Source organism: Puma concolor, chromosome C1 (genome assembly GCF_028749965.1).
Source record: "Puma concolor isolate L17-30 chromosome C1, mPumCon1.1.hap2, whole genome shotgun sequence".
Classification (NCBI taxonomy): domain Eukaryota; kingdom Metazoa; phylum Chordata; class Mammalia; order Carnivora; family Felidae; genus Puma; species Puma concolor.
The window spans coordinates 5,847,903-5,869,856 of NC_141674.1; the positions used below are offsets into that span (position 1 = coordinate 5,847,903).

Sequence of the window (21,954 nt, forward strand, 5' to 3'; positions counted from 1 at the left end):
TCAGGCTGAGAGCCGGAACGATTCTTCAGAAGGCGGACAGTGTCTGAGTGACCCTCGACACCCCCTCGCGCCCGTTCTCAGGGACACGACACCTCCCCACATCACAACCCCTCGACAGGAGACCGGGGGGTGGGGGGTGGGGGTGGGGGCGTGGATCGTGTGGGGCACAAACTTGAACCACAGCTTCTAGATCTGGATTCAACGTCAGGTCTACTGTCCACGCCCAAATTCAAAACTGAATCCGCAAGCTCAGCGCCCCCCTGGTAGCTCGGCAGGGTCCACCTCTCAACGGCTCCTGGACACGAACGAGCTACCCGCACTTGTACTTCCACCACCGCCAACTGGCCAAGGGGGCCCCCTGTGAACACGGTGTCGGTGATGGTAACGTCTCATCTTCCTCCTATAAAAAGCAAGCTCGGCCCCAAACCCTAGGACTTACCCCACGGAGGCTCTGCTCCCGGCTCACCCCCTCTCCCGACCTAGATGGTGCCCTTGACGGGGGGGGGGGGGCCCTTGCTTGTCACCGGGCCTCAATCTCCTTCCCGAGCTTGTGCAAGAGCGCCGCACCCTCCCAGGCTATCAGAACTGATGAAATCATGTCTGTAGAGTGCTCTCATTTGCAAGGATGAAAAGAGCTATAAATACAAAGTCAAAGCAGTATTAAAAAAAAAAAACTTTCTTAAGCTGCAACCACTTCTTTCTTTTGAAATGGAGAACCACGAGAAAGATCAAAGGAGTGTCACCGTTTGTTGACTGCTGCTCCGGAGGGCCCTCCACCTCCTCCCTCCACCCGGCAGCAACCCGGGAGAGAGGTCTACCACGATTTCTAACTTAACAAAATCTCAAGACGAGGTGCCCGGTGGTTTCTTGGAACACCCCGGCTGGAAGACGCAGGGCGAGCCACGCGGCCTGCACGCTGCTCACACTCTTCCCATGGAAGCAGGCACGACCGGGAGAAGGCAGCCTTGGTGAGAAGAAACACGAGGATGTGAGGGTAGTGGCTCCCCCCCCACCCGTCTTTCTGCCACAAAAGCCCAGCGCAGTGACTTCGTAAGGCTGCGGCAGCTTGCGTCATAAAATACATAACCTTGGCTCAGTTAACCTCCTTAGCCATAAAACAGGGGACGGGGCGGGGAGCAAAATTAAGCTTACGGGAAATAAACCTAATCAAAGCCGAACAGTAACAAAGGGCACCAGAAACATTTCTACTGTATCACATCCCACGGGCTGGCCAAGAGCCCGGAATTTTCATTACAACTTTTCAAAGAGAGGGAGAGGAGAAAAAAATATTTCACAAAACCATTATCAAGGCCCCAACCCTGGATGCCCTGCTGTACAACCAAAATTTGTGAGAGGTCAGCCTGTCAGGGAGTCAAAAACCCAGCATGTGGAAACTGGCAGGCCTTTTATGTAGTAGAAGGGTTCTTAAAACGACTTCTGTTTTGCACTGAAGTCTCATGGCTTCACAGACCATTAAAGGTTTCTGAACCACAGAGAAAGGAGGGCAGAGTTAAGGAAATAAATCAAAAGTTCCTCTGGGATGCACAAATGCCTACTTGGAACAGGCTTTCAGCACGAATATCCTCCACATTAAACAACAAGGAGGACTTTTCAAAATAAAAGCAGAAAAGAGATTCATTTTGTTATAAGCAATGTACTTTTTTTTTTTTGGTTTAAAGGTTATGTGTGCTATAAAAGATGGCTCCTGCCGTGAGTACAGGGGGGTGGGGGATGGGGTGAAGGCCGGGCTGAGGGCAGGGGCTGGCAGGGACAGAAATCAAGTGTAAGGGACAAAAATCAAACAGAGAAATGCTGGATTTGGGGGCGCCCCAAAGAGTGAAAATGTCTTGTAGTAATGTAGGGGCAGGATGTGAGGGGAGCAGCGCTAGAAGGGACCTCCTTGCCAGGCCTGCCTGAGAACTGCAATCGTCTTCCCGCAGCCGGAAAGGGTTCTCTTGTTTCTCCCCACAACGTACACAGTCGAAGGCCTGGGGAAGGGACGGTGTCCTCGTGACGGCAGAGTCGCGCGGTCTCAAGACCAGCAGAGGGAGTACAGCATCTGAGCAGAGGAAACGGTCAGCCTGATGGCCAACGATGCGTGCTTATGCAAGCCAGTGGCTGCGAGGCTGAGAGTTCCAGACCTTCTGGCCCGGCCCGTGTGTCCCCCAGCAGTGCTAACTGGGAAACAGGACGAGAAGCAGACTACCGCCCAGCTGAGGCCACGGGGACACACGGGGACTACCGCACTTCTGTCAGGATACGCGTACTACGAAGCGTGTTGCTGGGGCGCTCTCTCCACCAACCTGGAAGGACCGGGGAGGGGATCTAGGGGGAGGAAAAGCTCGGTGAAAGGCAGAAAATCCAGTCTGGAAAACTGACAGCAAGCATCAGAGGCGTGATTTCCCTTACAGTCCAGGGCTCCCAGTTTAGTCCACGAATAAGAGCCCGTTTCCACGCTTTTTGTTTCTGAGGGGGGGCGGGGGGAGCTCCGTCATTCGAACGTGGCTTTCGAGAGCTGGCGGAAACCAAAGGCCCGCGTCTTCTACATGACTGCTGTCGCAGTCTTCAGTCGGACTTCACCAAAACGCACAGGAACGGGCCGGGCCGAGGGACGGTTACCTGGTTACCCGCCTGGACTCCTGGGGGCTGCGGGGGGAGGTCCGGGTAGCGACTAAAGCCGGTGGTCCTCCCACAAGGAAGGAGGCCGCCGTCTCCCACCGGGCTGCGCTGTGGCTTGGCACCGGACATCGGCTCAGGTGCCTCCAGGTGTTACAGCGGCCTGGCGGTCGGTCCGAGCGCGCGCTGCTGCACCCGGTGGTGTCTCTTACCAGGTCCTAATACTAACGCTCATTGTGCGAAATGAGAGCTGGGTTAAAAATGTTACCCTTAAGATGTGCTAAACTCGGGGCGCCTGGGTGGCGCAGTCGGTTAAGCGTCCGACTTCAGCCAGGTCACGATCTCGCGGTCCGTGAGTTCGAGCCCCGCGTCGGGCTCTGGGCTGATGGCTCGGAGCCTGGAGCCTGTTTCCGATTCTGTGTCTCCCTCTCTCTCTGCCCCTCCCCCGTTCATGCTCTGTCTCTCTCTGTCCCAAAAATAAATAAACGTTGAAAAAAAAAAAAAAAAAAAGATGTGCTAAACTCAACAGAAGAAACAAAACCTCTCACGTGACTCTCTGTGACGCTAGGAAGGGTGCACTGAATTCACACCCGCGCCTGCCCACGGGGGAGGGAGAAGGCCGGGGTGAGGGACGGGGGCGCCCCCGGCGGCCTGATGCCGCCGGGAGGGCCGAACGACAACGGTCCAAAGGAGCTCACCTAGAGCGCGTGGCGTGGGATGTCGCGGCGCGCTCGGACGGGAGCCCGGGCAGGAGACGCGTCCACGGCCCTGACCCTCCTGAGGAGCTCTGTGAGGGAGGGGGCGTGGCACCATGTCTCCGTGTCATCCAGGGACTCGACCAGGACACCACAAGGCAGATGGAGGGCGTCGGATCCCCGCTTCATAAACAGAGGACATCTAAAACAATGGAACTGGCCCAAACCGCCGTGCCCGCATTTAATGGGTTCAGAGTTACCAGGTTCTCAGGAATGAGCAGGGCAGTGACTCTGAAGACGTGCTGCAGAGGGGTTCGGGCGTTAGGGAACTCCTCAAAACTAGGATACTTCAAGGACTTTCTTTGGCGAGGCATTTTTTCCCCAAATGTTTATTTATTTGAGAGAGAGCGAGAACGCGTGCACATGAGCAGGGGAGGGGCAGAGAGAGAGGGAGAGAACCTTAAGTAGGCTTCAGCCCAGAGTCCAGCATGGGAGTGGCTTGATCCCACCACATGATCTGAGCTGAAATCAAGAATCAGACAGGCGCCCCAGGAATAAACTATAAATTTTTATGTTCACCCTATCTAAACACCCTGCCACTGATTTCTAGAAAAACTTAGTAAGACAGTAAAGTATAGGCATGCCTGGTAACATGCTTTAGCGTTTGGGCAATCAGTAATGAGAGGAGAATATAACACAAAAGCAAACGGTATGCTTTAGCTTCAGTCTGGGCAGATGGATGTACATTCCAAGTCCTAAACTTGCACATGTGAATATAAATACAAAGTGACTACCTAAGAAGCACTCCATCCTTGAAGTGTATTATTCTGCCTAATCATCTAACAGACCTAACATACTCTGGTAGACAGGGAAGCGCAGGGACTTTTCTCCTGAATCACCTGACAGGCTTACATGGTCAAAAGAAATAAGGGCTTCAAGTTCTGATAAGCAAATTCAGTCCACAGGACAAAGCCAACTTTAACATTTATTTTTGAAAGTTTTGTTTTGCTTTTTATCCCCCATTCTCCAGATGTCTACAGGGTTCTGTTGCCCACATCACCTGCTGCCTGCTTTACCCAGCTGGAGCCGGCCATGTCCGCAGATCCGCTGGGCCTGCTTCCTTTTGGGTTTAATTCTCCCTCCTATTGTTCCACACATTCCAGACTCTCGTTCCACAACTTAAACACCTTCCTTGACAACTGAAGGCCACACACCTCTGACCTGCTTCCATGTACCTTGTTAGTACATTTCCAAAACAGAGCAGAAGTGGGAAGGAGGACCAAGTTATGATCACAGGAGGCGTGTGCCTAAATCAATAAGCACCGAGTCCCAAGGGCATTGGACCTATGCTGTTCCAGCCCCCTAAAATAATCAAACACACGAAAGTCATCACTTCTTGCCAAACTCAAGAACAATCTCAACTCCTGCACATAGGAACAAAGAGACAACGGCTGCAGCTGAAAATACATAACCAAAGCATCACAGGAAAAACTTTAACTTGATATCGTTCAGAACACATCAGTGGGATTTCACTCATATGGCAAAGACACAGAAAAATTCCAGACTGTTTTCAAGATAATAAAATGGCATATGATGGTGACTCACTAACTGACTAAAAGGGGGGAAAAAAATCCATAAACAGTCACAGGAACCTTGCAAAGCTTGCAGAGATCTGGCAACACTGAGCCTCTTTCACCTCGCTTGGCTCTCACCTCCTGTGCACACAATACACTCATGCTCACATACACACACACACGATAATTTTGAAACCAAGCTGCAACTGGCTAATGGCCTGCTCTACTGCTTAAGATAATATTTTATTCTTGACTTGCTCAATAAACCTGCTGAGAAAAATAAACAATGGGTTTCAATCTTATAAATAATCTAGAAAACAGAATTGCTGTGCAAACAGCAGAGTTGATTTACTGCCTGTGATAAACAGAACAGGAAAGTCCAAGCGTGGCACAGTGACTCCCAAGTCCTAGTCTTACTGTCCTGGGACAGAAAAGTTAACCAGGATTTTCTGTCTGCTACATAGTCCAAGGCCTAGGATGTCCAGGTTTCAACTGGTCTTTAAAACAGCCTCAAAGCAGATCATGAAAAGCAACACGAGGAGCAAAAATGAGGAAAACCATTCCTCAAAATCCCTGACAAGTTTTAATCTTTTAGGACCAATAGTTATATATCGATCTATGGTTATACTATATTTCCATCCCATCATTCACACATGTGAACATACACAGCCACACACCTCATTTTTAAGAAATATCAAGTAAAACAAATAACCCAGTTAAGAAATGGGCAGAAGACACGAATAGACATTTTTGCAAAGAAGACATCCAGATGGCTAGCAGGCACATGAAAAGATGCTCAACATCACTCATCATCAGGGAAATGCAAATCAAAACCACCACCTCACACCTGTCGGAATGGCTAAAGTTAACACAAGAAACAACAGGTGCTGGCGAGGATGCGGAGGAAGGGGAACCCTCTTGCCCTGTTGGTGGGGATGCAAACCAGTGCAGCTGCTTTGGAGATCAGTATGGGGGTTCCTCAGAAAACTAAAAATAGAACTACCCTATGATCCAGCAATTGCCCTATTAGGTATTTACCCAAAGGATATAAAATACAGACTGGAAGGGGTACATGGACCCCGATGTTTATAGCAGCGCTATCAACAATAGTCAAACGACGCCCAAATGCCCATCAACTGATGAATGGATAAAGATGGGGTATATATATACAATCGAATACTACTCAGCGATCAAAAAGAATGAAATCATGCCATTTGCAGTGATGTGGATAGAGCGAGAACGTATTATGCTAAGTGAAATAAGTCATCAGAGAAAGACACATACCATATGATTTCATTCATGTGTGGAATTTAAGAAACAAAACAGATGAATATACAGGGAGGGAGGAAGAGAAGAGAGTTTGGAAACAGACCACAAGAGACTCTTAACAATAGAGAACAAAGTGAGGGCTGACGGAGGGAGGTACGTGGGAGATGGGCTAGACAGATGGGTGAGAGGTACTAAGGAGGGCAGAGTTGTGATGAGCACTGGGTGTTGTATGTAAGTGATGAATCACTGAATTCTACTCCTGAAACCAATACTGCATTACATGTTAACTGAACTTTAAGTTAAAAATAAAAGTCACATCAAGTAAAGGCCTATTACAGGGAATTAAAGGAGACATAAAGAAGTATTAAAACGAGGTCTATCCCCAGAAGGCCTTATGTTCTACATAAATACATACATGCATGTATGTGTGCAGAACAGAAATGCATAGAAGAAAAAATGAAACAGTGTCTAAAGTCCAGGACTAAAATAAAGTAGTAATATTTAAAGGGCAGAACAACATACAATTCTTCTGAGACAGGAGCTGGGCTCCTTGTGTGATGGCCACCTGTTGCAGAGAAAATGGCCCACGTGCTTTCACGAGCGCGCAGCCCAAGCCCTGTGACTGGGCCCCAGAGGGTCCCCATGACTGCAATTCACGCACCCTCCAGAGAAGAACACGCACCCTGCTCGCCTCTTCAGTGGACTGTGAACTCCACGAGGGGAAGCGCTCTCTCCCACACCACAGACAACTCAAGGAGAACACAGGCCTTGGGTACCAAAGGTTCCCCCCAGTAGTTCCCAAAACACTCCCAACTTTGCCCACTGAGAACCATGATGATGGTTTAAGACACCTCGAAGGTCAAATCCTGGGAACTATGACATCACAATTTAGAGGTTTCAGAAGAAGGACTTAAGACACTTGAGCAGAACACAGAATCTTATTTCCAAAGTGGGAAAAATAACAAAGGTCACTGATATTGAAACTTAATTTAAAAATTTAACATCTCAAAAAAAAATACCTAGCTTAACAGAATTCTGGTGTCCCCAGATAGGTTTCTCCTGCTTGCTTTTCCTATTTCTAGTATACAATTAATGGTTTTCAAATTACAGAAAAAAGAAGTATTATGAGAGGAAGTAGGGTGGGGGGCCATCTTTCCCACCACCAGTGAGCAGCTGTGAATAAGACTGAGGGGAAGGCCTCACTTTACAATTTTCAAAACAATACAATTTTTATTCTACTTTATTTTCCTACATATTCCTCAAGGGCGTAACTTCAAATAAGATTAAAATGAACCAATTATTCAAGGATTATGACTTCAGATACATTTTAAAACTTATTTTTAAAACATCAGCAAACTGGAGTTTCAAAGTTAGGATGGGTTCATCGATCTTATTAAGGCTAAGAAAAATCTATTTATGATATAAAATATGAGCTCCAAGTGGGTAAACACATGGAATATAAGCACAGTAATCACAGCTTAGAAGTCTTCTTAAAGAGCATTTCAAACCTTCCATTTGTGTTACTAGCTAATAAAATGGGTGAGTCTACTTAGGTATAAAGGTCAAAGTCACCAGGTAACTAAGACCCAGTCAAATCATAAGAAATACAGGTTAGCAAATACCAGCAGCAAATAAATAACTAATCCTTATAAGCAGCAGTGTATTCAGTAACTTTACAAGTCCAAGGTGGTTTCATTTGGGAGCAATGTCTATAAGCAATATGTCGCACACAGTCAAAATACTTGGACACCACTTCCTCCAGTTCTGTTGTGTAGGATAAAGCCAAGGACAGGCCTAAGACATTTACACAGAAAACAGCAAATATTCAAGGCCTTGTTTTAATAAGTCACCTGATTATGGGGTGCCTGGGTGGCTCAGTTGGTTAAGCATCTGAGTTTGGCTTGGGTCATGATCTCGTGGTTCGTGGGTTCAAGCCCCGCATCAGGCTCTGTGCTGACAGCTCAGAGCCTGGAGCCTGCTTCAGATTCTGTCTCCCTCTCTCTCAATCCCTCCCCCGTTCACACTCTGTCTCTCTCTCTCTCTCTCTCTCAAAAAACAAACATTAAAAAAATAAACATAAAAAAAACATTAAAAAGTCACCTGATTCTTTTTTTTCTTTTAGTTTATTTGAGAGAGAGAGAGAGAGAGAGAGAGAGAGAGAGAGAGAGAGAGAGTGAGTGAGTAGGGGAGAGGCAGACAGAGGGTAAGAGAATTGCAAGCACTGTCAGTGCAGAGCCCCAATGTGGGGCTTCAACTCACGAACCTTGAGAGCATGACCTGAACCAAAACCAAGAGCTTAACAGATTCCTAAAAACCTCTTTATTCCCCCAACATCGGCACCAAAAATTCCTTACATGCAAATTTCTTAACTGCTTCACTTACACAAGGGAATCAACCAATCCCGCTTAGACTGCCCTAGTCAAAACTGGACCCCTGCCCAGCTAAATAGCCACACAGTTTAGACTATCAGATGAAAAGATTCAAGCCTCTGCTTCATTTTAGTGGGAACAAACCCCTGCATGGAAAGAGCTATAGGATCACAGTTCTTGCTGCCAAACTTAGTGCCTGTTTCTATTGGTAATCGCTTCTGCCTGGAATGGAAAATTTCAACTTTATCTGTACCTATTTGAGGACAAGTTATTAAGAAAAAAAGGTGTGGCACATGTCTTGCCTTGGACCCAATCTTGCCAACCTCTCAAAATATGTATATTTCTTCTCCATACATAAAGGGGTGCCAGGGAGAGAGAGTAACATCTGAAAACGCCACAGTATTAAGTATGTGAACTTCATATTAATAAGAGAATATCACTTTTTCAAATAAAAAGTTTTCTTAGCAACTTAAAGAAGATCTAGGCTTGACTGACTCACACACAATGAACTGCATGCCACAAGGAAAGAGGAAGAAAACAGTTTTTATGTGAAATATGACCGGAGTTACAATTGTGTTTCTAGAAAAGAGTGAAAGATACGAAGAGGGAAGCTATACTAAGAAATTCTATTATTGATAATGCAAATAAGCCCAGATTACTGTTCTATATGTTTGAAATACTTTGTAATAATTTGAAAAACAAAATTAAGCCCTCACAGTGAAGTAATTTACAACTGGAACAGAATAAAAGCAACGTTAAGAACGAATGTGACATATGGGCTTAGAACCCCACAAGTCTGCACCTCTGTGAACAGCAGGGCCTCCTGAGCCCTACCGAGTGTTCTCATCACCAGGGGAGCGGGTTCCTGTGCAGACTCTGGCTCTGTGGGGACAGACAGGAGCCTGAGAGCCTGCAGCGGCACCCGGCTCTGGTGACGGGGGAGTGCCGGCCGGGGGGCACAGGGGACACAGCACTTGCGAACAGAGGCCTCTGGTTACGCGCCTGGAACACAACTGTGTCCCCAATAGTATCAACCTATTCAGGAAGTCCACGCTTTGTTACGTAACATAGATTAAGCATTAATGAGGCTAGAAAATTGTTTACCTAAGGTTTTAATCTGAAGTCAAATAAAACTCCACGCTGAACGCTCATACCGAATGCTAGAGTCGTACTTAACCTCTTAATATTAACAGAGTCTTGATTACTCAGTCTGAAAACCTTTCTCAAGAGTAGTTATTCTCTGCTCGGGGAATGTGCTTTATGCAAAAGATATTTTGCCTGAAGAAATAAACAATTAATATTCAATAATTATGTACATATTTAACAGAATTCATTTCCAGAAACGTGGCTGATACAAGTGGGTGGTTTTCACGTTACTTCTCAAAGTAAAATATTTTAAAAAAAAAAATTTTTTTTTTCAACATTTATTTTTGGGACAGAGAGAGACAGAGCATGAACGGGGGAGGGGCAGAGAGAGAGGGAGACACAGAATCGGAAACAGGCTCCAGGCTCTGAGCCATCAGCCCAGAGCCTGACGCGGGGCTCGAACTCACGGACCGCGAGATCGTGACCTGGCTGAAGTCGGACGCTTAACCGACTGCGCCACCCAGGCGCCCCTCAAAGTAAAATATTAAACCTCCAGTACTTTTCACACTATCACCCCAAGTTAAAAACAAGACATCCGAAATATCAAAACCGGCTGCCCCTTAGTACCATTAAAACAACAACAACAACAACAACAAAAGCCCAGACATAGGGCACCTGGGTGGCTCAGCTGAGTGTCCAACTTCAGCTCAGGTCATGATCTCATGGTTTGTGGGTTCAGGCCCCACACTGGGCTCGCCGGTCAGCGCAGACCCTGCTTTGGATCTTCTGCCCAACCCCCCCCCCCCCCGCCTGCCCCTCCCCCACTCAGGCACACACTCTCTCTCTCATTCTCTCAAAAATGAATAAACACTTAAAAAAAACAAAACAGGCACATTCTCAATGGAGAAAATCAGGATAAAAGACAGACTTCTAGTTCCATAAGTAACTTTCAACTCCCCCATTTTTTTGGTCTTACTTGGAGACCTTACTTTGAGAATTATTACAAGAACCTCCTTTCTGGTCTCTATGTCTTGTTTGTGCCGCTCAAGAATGCTCCCCCTTCTCTCTTTTTTAACAAATTTATTATTTATTTTGAGACAGAGAGCGCACGCTTGTAAACAGAAGAAAAACAGAGGGAGAGGGAGGGAGAGGGAGGGGAGGGGGGGAGAGAGAGAGAGAAAGAGAGAGAGAGAGGATCCCAAGCAGGCTCCACACCGTGAACACAGAGCCCGACGTACGCCTTGAAATCACAAACCGAGAGGTCATGACCTGAGCCGAAATCAAGAGTCGGATGCTGAACCGACTCAGCCACCCAGGCGCCCTCTTCTTAGAAGACTTCTGTGGGTTCCCAGATGCCCTCTTCAGAGACAGTGTAGGGTCTCCCAAGTCTACCTCCAGGACGCAATTTTGGCCTAAGTCCTGCCGCACCTGCCCTGCGACCGCCTCTCCAACTACACTAGGGTACGCGCTGGGCACGGCCTGCAAGTTCCTGCCTCCGTGCCTTTGCTCGTGCCACTTCCTGCAGCTGGAAAGCCACTTTCCTTCCACCCTCCCAACCACCGCCTGTCAAAAAGCAGATCCTTCTTTCAAAGCTCAAACACTACACCTTCCAATTAGCCTTCGGGCAGCCCCCAAACCCAGCCTCTGGTGCACACTTTGTCCAACAGGGCCCTTAGCACACGTTGCCAAACACGGAAAGCATGCATGTGGTTCCCCTTCCCTGCTGCGATGCGGGCCACGAATGGCACCTTGCTTCTCATTACAGACATCCCACCCACTAATTACAGTGCTCGGTGGATATACAAAATTTTTAAAAAATTGAGCTACATGGAACGTTTAGCTCTGAAAATGGGAAGTGGGTAAAAAAAAAAAAAAAAAAAGAATTTTTTAGTTTAGAAAATATTAATACACCAGCAACTGGGACTACAAATAACATGAGCTTAATCCCTACTGGGCTAGGTGTGCAAACATAAAACTACGGAGGGCAGAAAGACAGCCAAGGGTGTATGCCTTTTCACCTTCTTCTCCCAGAGGCTAATAACGTGCTGGAGGCACCTGTCTTCTCTCCCGAGTTGGGGGGGATCACACGGTCTTCTCTCTAACGTTAGCTGCGCCTGAGACAGCTCCCGGAGTCGGGGCTCCCTCCCTGTCTACAACCCAACGCAGACTGGATTTGTCTGCCTAACAGCAGGTAGAGCCATACACAAAGGCCAGCCAGGATTCAAGGGACAATCGTCCAGGTGTCAGACACGGAAAGTCTTTGACTCAAACAACACAGACGTGTGCTCAGTGTGAGAGAAGACACGTGTCACTGCCGTCGGAGTCATCTCCTCAGGATTTTGAAGAAAACTGCAATGTGTGTAAAAACCAAACAAGGTATTATTTTTGGAACACCCGGGATTTTGTATTATTTACAACATGGGTGCCCCTCCTGGTGCTTTAAGATTCAATTCTATCAGGTCTCCTATTTTCTCAGGCATTATCTTAGCATCAAAGGTCATGTAATTCATCCATCGGTTCACAGATCACGCAGCGGTGCCGGAAGAGGCACCCCGAGGCCCGGCTCTCCGTCACCCGAGCGGCTCAGCTGTGGGACGCTCGCTGCGATTTGTATAAACGCACCAACACCCAAGACTCTCACATGATTTGGGCCCAACAGTGTCTTGAGAGAGAAGAGGGACACAGCCAAGGGGAAGCTGAATGAACGCTCCGCAAAGATGCCCTACCGTGTATGACTTCTAACTGCCCATCTTGTACACACGCTGAAGAAGGCGAGCAGCCACAGAGAAAGGAAGAATGGGACAAAGGCAGCAACTCCAGGACACGTGCACAGCCATGACGCGAAAATATGTGACTGACAGGTATTCACTTGGGTACCATGAGGCTGACCTGCTACACCCCCTCAGCTGAACTTTGAGAGTGGGTTTTCCGCAGCCACAGCCACCACCCCCACTCCGGGGGCAGCAGTATTCGGAGGAAAGCCAGATTCAGCTCCTGTGTAACAGACACCAGAAACCAAAAGAACTAGGAAAGTTGTTCAGCTCCATTCCCACCAGGAACCTCTGTCCGCATAACTGCGCTGAATGACCCAGTAAGGACGGAAGTCCCTTCAACAAAGTTCAAGACGAAACAACTGGATCCTTTAAGCTGGGCGCTGTCCTTCACCCCCCTCCCCCCAGTTTTTCAAAGAAAACAGTTTTTCCCAAGACACATGGTAAGAAACAGGTCATTTCTTCTCACACAGGTTCAACACAGTTACAAACGGAAAATAATCCCATACTGCGCATGTCAGGTAGTATTTGGGGTAGACAAGGAAGAAGACCCATTTTGAAGTGTTTATATGCACTCTACGGACATTATCTCATTTAAACTCTCAAAACAATTCTAGGGGCTAGAAGGATCACCCATTTTACAGACACAGATGTTAAAAGACGGAGACTGAATAATCTGCCCGAGGCCCCAGAGCAGGCAGGTGCCAGAGGAGGCAAGAGCCATCACTCTGCTTTCAGGCACAACAACAGCCAAAGGTGTGCAAACATTTTATAAAGATTGCAGCATCTATAAAATTCTCGCACAAAGAAACACCATTTTAGGGAAAATAATTTTTGAACGCTTGTCAGGATTTGACCCGACAGCTCAGAGCAGACTGCACAGTTAGAAGAGATCATCAAGTACTACAGTTACCGGTAAGGCCAGGAATAGAACACAGGTCTGATGACCCCCGCGCCGGGCCCAATCAGGCGCGTTCTTTTGGATGCTGACACCCTTCTGAAGTTTCAAGTCAGTTGAGAAGAGCAAAGAAATGAGTTAATAATTCTGGGAAATAGAAGAGAATGTAGAAAGTATCTAGATTAGATGCATTTGATATAAAGAGAGGCGTGACCATATGAAGACTTCTACCAAGGAAGTTCTGAACCAAGGAATTTTCTCATTTTTTGCAGCAAAAATGAAAAATAACCTTTGCCCTCCCCTCCCTAGGAGCTGTGAATGATTAGCGGGGCTATGATGATAATAAGGAAAATCCAAAATGAGTGCCTCTCTCCCAGGTGATCAGGGTACTTCTAGAGCTACCCTACCAGCAAACTCCTCCGGTTCTAGGCAAAAAGACAGCAGAACACCAGTAACGTTCAGCCAGTCAGCCATGAATGCACCCTCCAGTGCTGCCAACAACTGTCCCGTTAGTGGCCATGATCACGCCCTGATGAGGAGGCTGGAAACAGGAAGGGTGCCGGGTGCCAGAGGAGGAGAGAGGAGAGGAGCCACAAGGCTGGGAAACAGGGACGGTGGACAGTGATGGGGAAGGGTCTCAGGACAGAGGCATCTGGAAAAGACCAGCGGACCGGCTCAAAAGGCTGGTGTACCAACAACTTCTCTGTGGGCGAGGACAGACGACTTACTGAGTTAGACATCATCAGTAAGGATAAGGGACAACCAAGAGTAAGGGGGGGAAAAAAGATTAGAAGCCTCTTACCCAGGCTAAAAGTTATTCAGATTTGTCTTCCACTAGAGATAAAAAGGTAGACAGAATTGCCTGGTGTTTCCAAATGGTGGACGGCAAATTTTAGATTAGATGCTTAATCTTGCTATTACAAGTTTATTTTTTAGAACAGAAAGAAAATAATTGTCAAGCCATATCTTGTATTAAATTCCTCATGGTTTGCAACTTCTAGCGGAGGACACGAGACAGAAAACTGCAGTGGGGAGGTCACAATCTGGCCTACTGCGTCCGGCCACAGCTACTCACGGACCTTATGGCTGCTCCAATTCGCCACACCAAAATTCTCACCGTTGGGTAAAACATTTTAGTTTTATAAAAGTACGTATCAAACTTTAAATGATTGAAATCCGCAGAAAACTTAAAGGTATTTTTTTACTGTTCCACATCAAATACTTCTTTCCGGGGCGCCTGGGTGGCGCAGTCGGTTAAGCGTCCGACTTCAGCCAGGTCACGATCTCGTGGTCCGTGAGTTCGAGCCCTGCGTCAGGCTCTGGGCTGATGGCTCGGAGCCTGGAGCCTGTTTCCGATTCTGTGTCTCCCTCTCTCTCTGCCCCTCCCCTGTTCATGCTCTGTCTCTCTCTGTCCCAAAAATAAATAAAAACGTTGAAAAAAAAAAATTAAAAAAAAAAATACTTCTTTCCAATTTGTTCCAGGAAGACCCATCCCCGCCCTCCAAAAAAGTTGATTTTATAGATTGATGACAACATATACTTTAGTTCAAGGTCTATAAACAGTTCTTTTTTTTTTTTTAACCATTCTCAAAATGACCATCTCAGCATATTAAGATGTATAGTAAACATTAAAAGTTCAATGTCATTATGATTGGTTGATGCAAACCACCAATTTATACAAGGCTATACTTGAAATCTCAGAACCTTTCTTCCCTCTTACAAGCTACTGCTGCTCACATAAGGTACCGTACAGAAAAGGTGTCTAGAAGAAGTTCATTAAAGCAAAAACAAAACAGAACAAGCCCTCAGAATAAAACAATCAAAATTGAATAAGAGGAAATCAATCAATCAACAACACCCAATTAGAAAAGTACCAACCAAACCAAACGAAAACAACCCACCCACTTCTGTAATGGATACTCTTCATCTATCTCCTCATTCCACTCAGGGAGGGTACGCATGAAGTGAAAGCAGCTCAGTGGCTAAATATTCACCCTCCACCCCCAAGTCCTAAGAAGCACTTCCGGTTACTAGGCTCTACCTAGGCCACAGACACTGGGACTTGGCTGGCCCTACCCCACTCCTAGCCTCTCCTAGGACTCTCCAACCACTCCCCCTGAATTCCACCTTTAGGGAATTTAGGTAAATGAGACCAAATCCCTTACTGGTATTCTGTTCATACAACCTCCCTCTGAAGTTTCCTCAGCAAATCTGCCTACCCCAAGTTTAGCAAGAGACAGGGCTCTCAGCTTTGTGAAATGTCAAATGAATCTGTAAAAGTCTCACTTAAGCAATTTATAAGAATCCTTGTATATGTATCTGTCCAATGAACAGTGCCAAGTTTTCAAAAAATTATTTATTTATTTAAGTAATCTCTACACTCAATGTGGGGCTTGAATTCATGACCCCAAGATCAAGAGTCGCACTCTCTTCTGACTGAGCCAGCCAGGTGTCCCCCAGAAGTGCAAACTTTTAAGGCTGCAAAAACTAAAGAGTTAAAACTACTCTTCAAAACATAAGCAACATTAAAGAAAGAAAAGGTCCCAACAGAATTCAAAGCATAGTGAGCCACAGACCTTTTCATTCTGTTGTTTGGTTGAAGACTTGTCAATAACCAAATCCAACTGGTGGTAAATGACATTTCCTATTTCAGCCACTGTATTTACAATTAGATGTTAATAGCTCAACATCCCAGACAACCCCCCAAGTGACCCTCCGTTGTCAAAGACCTTGCTGTTCTTACAAAGGAAGTCCACTTTCTTCGTGGGGGAGAAGCATAATCTGTCACTTCACTATATAAAATCAGAAGCTAAACTAAAAGTGAAGGAAGTAAAATGATGAGGACTCTAGTGCCAGCCAGTCTGAGCACAGCGCAGGGTTAAAGGAAACCATTTCGTAAGATCAAGTGCGGAGAAGCAGTAGGGGCAAAGAGGAAAAAATCAAGTTACATAAAGTCCAATTGTACTCACTGTTTCCTTATTGGGAAGCAGCTCCTTTCTAATTCTGAAGAAGTTCTTGCCGTACTGCCTGAGCCCCTTAACGAAGCGTTTCTGTGATAAAAAGAAACAACAAATGGGATGTAAAAACCAAAAACAAAACAGGATGTCAGCAAAGCAAAGATATCTGCAATCAGCAGAATAACAACCATAAAAGTCGGAGCTAGGGAATACTGACGAGGCTGGGAGACCATTTCAGCAGCACAGCTGGGACCCCCCCCAGGGCCAGGGCAGGCCCCGGACCGCCTCATTCGAACCCCAATAGCACACACCAGACAGGTTTGGGAGAAGGACATCCTGGATGTGAGCCTAAGAAGCAATCTGCGCCTTCTGTGCCACAGTCTCCGCATCGGTCCACGAAGGTATAAACAAATACGCTTCGTGTTTCAATACAACAGCACAACTGCTTTGCACCTGAGAACGAAGCTTCCCAGAGTGTCGAGCAGAAGAGAGGGAAAAAGAAACCTGAAGACTTCCCCAAAAGGTCACCCTAGAGGGGTTAAAAGGCCCTTTCATCAATCCGAGGAATGCACCAAGAAGGCACCGATATCGCGGACGCCCACTGGGAGCCCGCACCCCCGCTGGCCTGCCCCGCCATCGCCGTCATTAAAAGCCACTCCGAGGCACCAAATAAAGAACCATCAGCACCCCCTCCTTCCTCCGACGCTCCCCACCGCCCCTCCACCCCAGCAGTGTAGAGACTTTCACTTTGTCCCATTCCTTCCAGGCAGCCCCTCCCCGCCCCAGTAGGGGCAGCTCCCGGCTCCCCGGCCCCCCACCTCAGGGCCCCGGGCCTGGGGCTCGCGGTTGGCGGCCGGGTCCCGCGCGGCCAACCCCAGCGACACTTCCCGGCCGGGCGGCCCCGCAGCCACAGGTACGCCGCGCCGGCCGCACTCGGGGTCCGGGGCGGCGAGAGGCCGCGCCTGTCACTCGGCTCGGGCTCTGGCTCCACAAAGCGCAGGGCGGAGGCGGCCGGGGCGGCTCGGCGTGTGACCGCGGCGGGGCCGCGCGGCGCGGGGCGCGGGGGGCGCGGGGCTGGAGCCGCCGCCGCCGCCGCCGCCGCCGCCGCTGCCGGGGGAGGAGGCTGGAGCGCGGCGCGCAGAGCCCGGCGCGGCCGCGGGCGGCTGCAAAAGGCGGCCTGGATCGCCGCGCCGCCCGCCGGCCCCGCGCTCCGTCCCCGCCCGGCCCCCCGCCCGAGGCTCCGCGGCCAGAGCCTCCGGGACCCAGGCGCTGGTATCTCGGTTTCCTCCCCCCGAACAGCAGGAGTAAATCCAGGCAGCCAAAGCGCAGAAACTTCCTCCCTACCGCGGCGAGCGCGAGCAGAGGGCACCCGCGGGGCCGGGGCCCGGGGCCGGGCCGCGCCACCACTCGGGACCCTTCCCAGGCCGCTCCGTCTCCAGTCGTCCTTCCGGGCGGGCAGAGTCAGCAGCGCGACGGCCGCACGCCCACCGCCCCCGGGCTGCGAAACAGGGGGCTGGCCCCGACGACCCTCGCCCGTCCCTTCCGGCCCGGGATTGTGGGCGGCCGCTCAGCCCGGCCCAGGCATTAGCCTGCACCTCGCAGGGCGCCGTTTCACAACTAAATCACCGCGGAAGCTTCCCAGCCAATAAATCACCTGCCCACCGGGAGGAGAGTCCCTCCCACTCCCGGTGTTTGAGACCAGTCGGGCAAATTCAGTGAAGGGCCAGACTTGGCCTGCAAGACCGATCTGCAACCTCCTACTCCATTCCTGGAGGCTCTGCATTTTCAGATTTCACCCCCTTTCTAAGATATGACTCATCACTGTCAGTTTTCAGTATAATCTATACAGTTCAAAGGAAAAAAAATCTGTCAAGGCACGAGAAAGAAGCTCTCCTCTAAAATGAATCAGAGTGACCTCTGTTACTTGTAGCATCAACAAGCATCCTGGGCTCTGTGCAGAGCATCTCCTCGGGACGCTGCCAGGCAATGAGCTGGCCCTGCCCTCAGGGAGCTCCAGGGGGGCTGGCGGGCACACAAGGGAAGGGATCAATCTCTGGGCCCTCAGAAAAGCAGCGGAGGGACAAAGGGCTATGGGTGGGACTAGGAGAAGGAAGCAACTTACTCTGCTGACGACTTACAGGAAGTGACAAGGAAGAATGAGCCTGTCAGGTGGGCTCCAGCAGAGCTTCAAGCAAAGGAGTCAGCCAGGAAGGGCACAGAGAACATTCTGGGAACTGCAAGGAGGACAGGGTATACAGAATGGAGTGCCAGCAGATAAGACTGAAGAGGGAGGAGAGGATCAGGTTGCAGAGAGCCTTTGAGCCAGGAGCCAGGCTGAAGAGTCACGGTGCTAACTGTGGGCCAGCAGAGAAGTCAGAGCGTGTGTGGTCCACGAAAGGACTGGGGAAGGACTGCTCCCGTGGCAGTGTGGCCTACGTCATGGAGTAGGGACAAACTGGCTGCAAGGCAGAGACCAGTTACAGAGGCTGGTGAGATAACTAACTCGGGTGGGAGAGGAGGAGGGCCAGAACTCCACCTCAGCCACCAGGATTAATGCTTCTTAATCCGCTCGAAGTATTTACTGAGCATCTAGCACTGGGAGGAATTATGTTTTAAAGGGGGCAGCCACAGACCTTTATTAAAACTGTGATTCATTTTCAGCAGGTAAGATAAATGTGTGTGAAGCCATTACAGAACAACCTGAGGCTTCATTCAGCCGAGCATAAAGTAAGTAGTGAAGCACAACTCGTCAGTGCAGCGGGGAACGAGGAAAAGGGACGGGCTCTTGTAGTCCGGAATACCTTCGCCGGGACAGGGAGACAGGCCAGACCACGAAGAACCAACAGCATTTGCACAGGTGGAGGAGGGTGGGAAGGCCCGCCATGAAACACAGAGGTGGAGAACGGCAAGTGGGTTAGAGGAGAGGGAGAGGATACACAAAGCTCAGGTGGGCGACCTGGCAGCGTGAGTCAGAGGGAGGAAGGCCAGGACTATGCAATCTGAATACAAGCCCGATGCCAAAGGACGTACAATAGGCTCACGCCAGGAGAGGCTGGCACAATGAAGGCAGCAGCTGAGAGAGACATCGGGGTAATGTGATAGAGCTGGGAAAACCTGAGTTCAAGTCTGGATTCTTCTACTTGTTAGGATGTAATCACCAAATATTATCTATTCAACTAACGGTTGTTAAGTACCTACTATGTGCCAGGAACCTCACATGTATTAATTCAAAATCCTCACAACCTAGAAGGAAGTACTACTATTATCTCCATTTTCCAGAAAAGGAAGCTGAGGCACAGATGGTTAGGTAACCAGACCAAGGTCACCTAGCTCTTCAGAGGCAAAGGCAGAATGCAAATTCCACGTCCCGCAGTGCGATTCTCTCTGTAACATGGGGGTAAGAGTCTACAGAGGAAGCCATTTTCGGCCATGGTACCACTGCATGTAACTCTGCCCTTTCCTGTTGGCCCCAACATCAAATCACCAAGTCCTCAGCGTTCAAAGCCCTCCTTTCTTACCAATTCCAGTGCTACTCCCAGGCCCAGCCCTTATCCCTCTTTCCTACTAGCTACGCTATTAACCCATCTCCCCCATCTGGCCATCTATAAGCCTCTGCCAAGGAGTTTCTCAAAACCACACATTTCGTCTTGAGTCCCATACTGTCTTGCCCCCAAGCCCCTACCTAAAAAAACAGCTCCTTAACCTCTTCAAAATGGTGTTTACACCCCTTAACCCTTAATTCAAGACCCTCCAGGATCCTGTCTCTGCCTACCTTTCCAACCAGATGTCCAATAATGCCAGTTGGCCCGTACTGCACCCTCTGTTGAACTCCAGACTCTGGGGCATCTTTATTACTTCTCTCCACAGCCTACCCAAGATGCTTTCAGTTTACCTCAAACCCAAGCTCAAGTCCCTCCCACTCGGACACAAAACTTGCCTGACCATTCGATCCCATTCACCCGGCAGCTGTTTATTTGTACAAGGCTTCATGTACACAGAGTCCAGAAGCCCCGAAAAGACAGGAACTGCATCTTCTAACACTTTGCCTCCCTATAGCATTAGGCAGGTGGAGCTCACATGTTTTGGATGTGAGGTGAAATATGCTGTGAGATGACGAGGGCCTGGCCTTGGGTGGTCAAGATGGAAAGAGACTTTAAAAGCCAAAGAATCCGTCCTCAACTCGAACAACAGAGTTGACCTTTTTGGCTCCACGACACCAAACTGTCCTGATTTTCCTCCTTTCAGGAGGCTTACTTCTTTGCCCAACTTCCAAATGTTGGAGCTCTTCCCAAGGCTTTGTTCTAGGCTTTCTGGTCTCCAAACCCCCTCCTAGTGGGAATGCCACTGCCCCACTGGTCTTCACTATCACCCAAGATTCTCCCTAGTATTTCTAAGGCTCAATCATGGTCCAAGTCCAGCGGGAACACTTGCTTGAATGTCTCATAGATATTTCAAACTAACTACTTCCAGAAATACGAATTTGCCATCTGGTGGTGAACACAGACCACCACTGTCCATGTGTTATCAATGACTGTGCCATCAAGTGCAAAAGCACCATTGGCCCCATTTAAAACAAAAAGAAGAAGAAGAAGAAGAAAAAAAAAAAGGAAGTAAAAGCTTCATGTGGCCTGTACTGTTACTTCTCTATGGAAAGCCACAAGGCCTCAAAACTGGCAAAACATCTGCTTCTCAGAGACCAGCCTTTACCTTGTGGTTTACCAGAAATGTAGAGTAGCCTTTAAAATCGAAACAAAGCCAACCCACTCAGAGTAGTCAAGGATGAGAACAGGTCAGTGTGTTAAGTGGGTTTCTGAGGCCTTAGGCTCTTTTCCCTCTATTAATTCATCTCTCTTCAAATGAAGACCGTGAAGGTTTTCGGGCTTTAATTTAATAATTAACACTACCGACTTAAAAAAAACAGACAGGTACCGTAAGCCGCTAAGTGAAAAGTCACAGGCACCATCAGCCTTCTAGTAGTTGAACTGAAATGCAGCATGTCCAGCGCTGAGCTCCAACCCCTCATGCGCTATTGCTATGCCCGTTAGCTTTTCTGTCCCTGGCGGGGCGCACAGATAGCAGGCTGCTGGTGTGCAGAGGGTGAGGGCCAAAAGACTGCTCCTCCACGAGGCAGTAACTCTGGCTCAGTCGTGGCTCTGGGGGCTCAGCAGCCCCGCTTCTGATGCTCCGCAGGCTCGCCGTCCGGGCCCGCTCAGCCCTGGGAGCCCAGGGTCCGGGGGTGCCGGCACTCGTTTCTCTGGCGCTGTTTGTCTCCAATCAACCTGGCTGTGCATTCCTTGGAAGCACAAAACAAGTCCTTTTCTATTTTTGAACTCCAAAGCCGGATGAGATCCAAATATAAATATAAATTTATTTACGGCAAGGAGGCCGTCCTTTGCTTTGTCTCACAACTTAGTTTGCGACTGGGCTCCGGTTTTTATTCCTTTTATTTACTGAAATAGATTTTGACAGGTAACATCGTATACATTTAAGATGTACAATGTGTTAATTTGATGAATTCATATATTGTAATAGGACTGCCATTGAGTGGTAAGTAGCACCTCTCTCGTGTTACATAATTATGCTCCAGTTTATACACAAATTGCTACAGTTTCCTATTATTGAGCTGAAACTTCGTCTCACCACCAGGAGTTACCTACTTATAAGTTCCTGGCAGAGAACATTTAACCCCTGGTTTTTAAAAAGTGAGCTACCTGAGTGG

The 21,954-nt window shown here is 48.5% G+C and overlaps 1 protein-coding gene across 7 annotated transcripts in view; it reads right to left on the minus strand.

Moving 5' to 3' along the window:
- Positions 1–21,954, minus strand: part of RERE (arginine-glutamic acid dipeptide repeats) — a 423,431-nt gene that overhangs the window by 41,900 nt on the left and 359,577 nt on the right. For all 7 annotated transcript variants that reach the window (XM_086715575.1, XM_086715574.1, XM_086715568.1 and 4 more), the window contains one exon: positions 16,248–16,328. In XM_086715575.1, the coding sequence (XP_086571701.1) occupies positions 16,248–16,328 (81 nt within the window). The remainder of the gene's footprint in view (positions 1–16,247; positions 16,329–21,954) is intronic.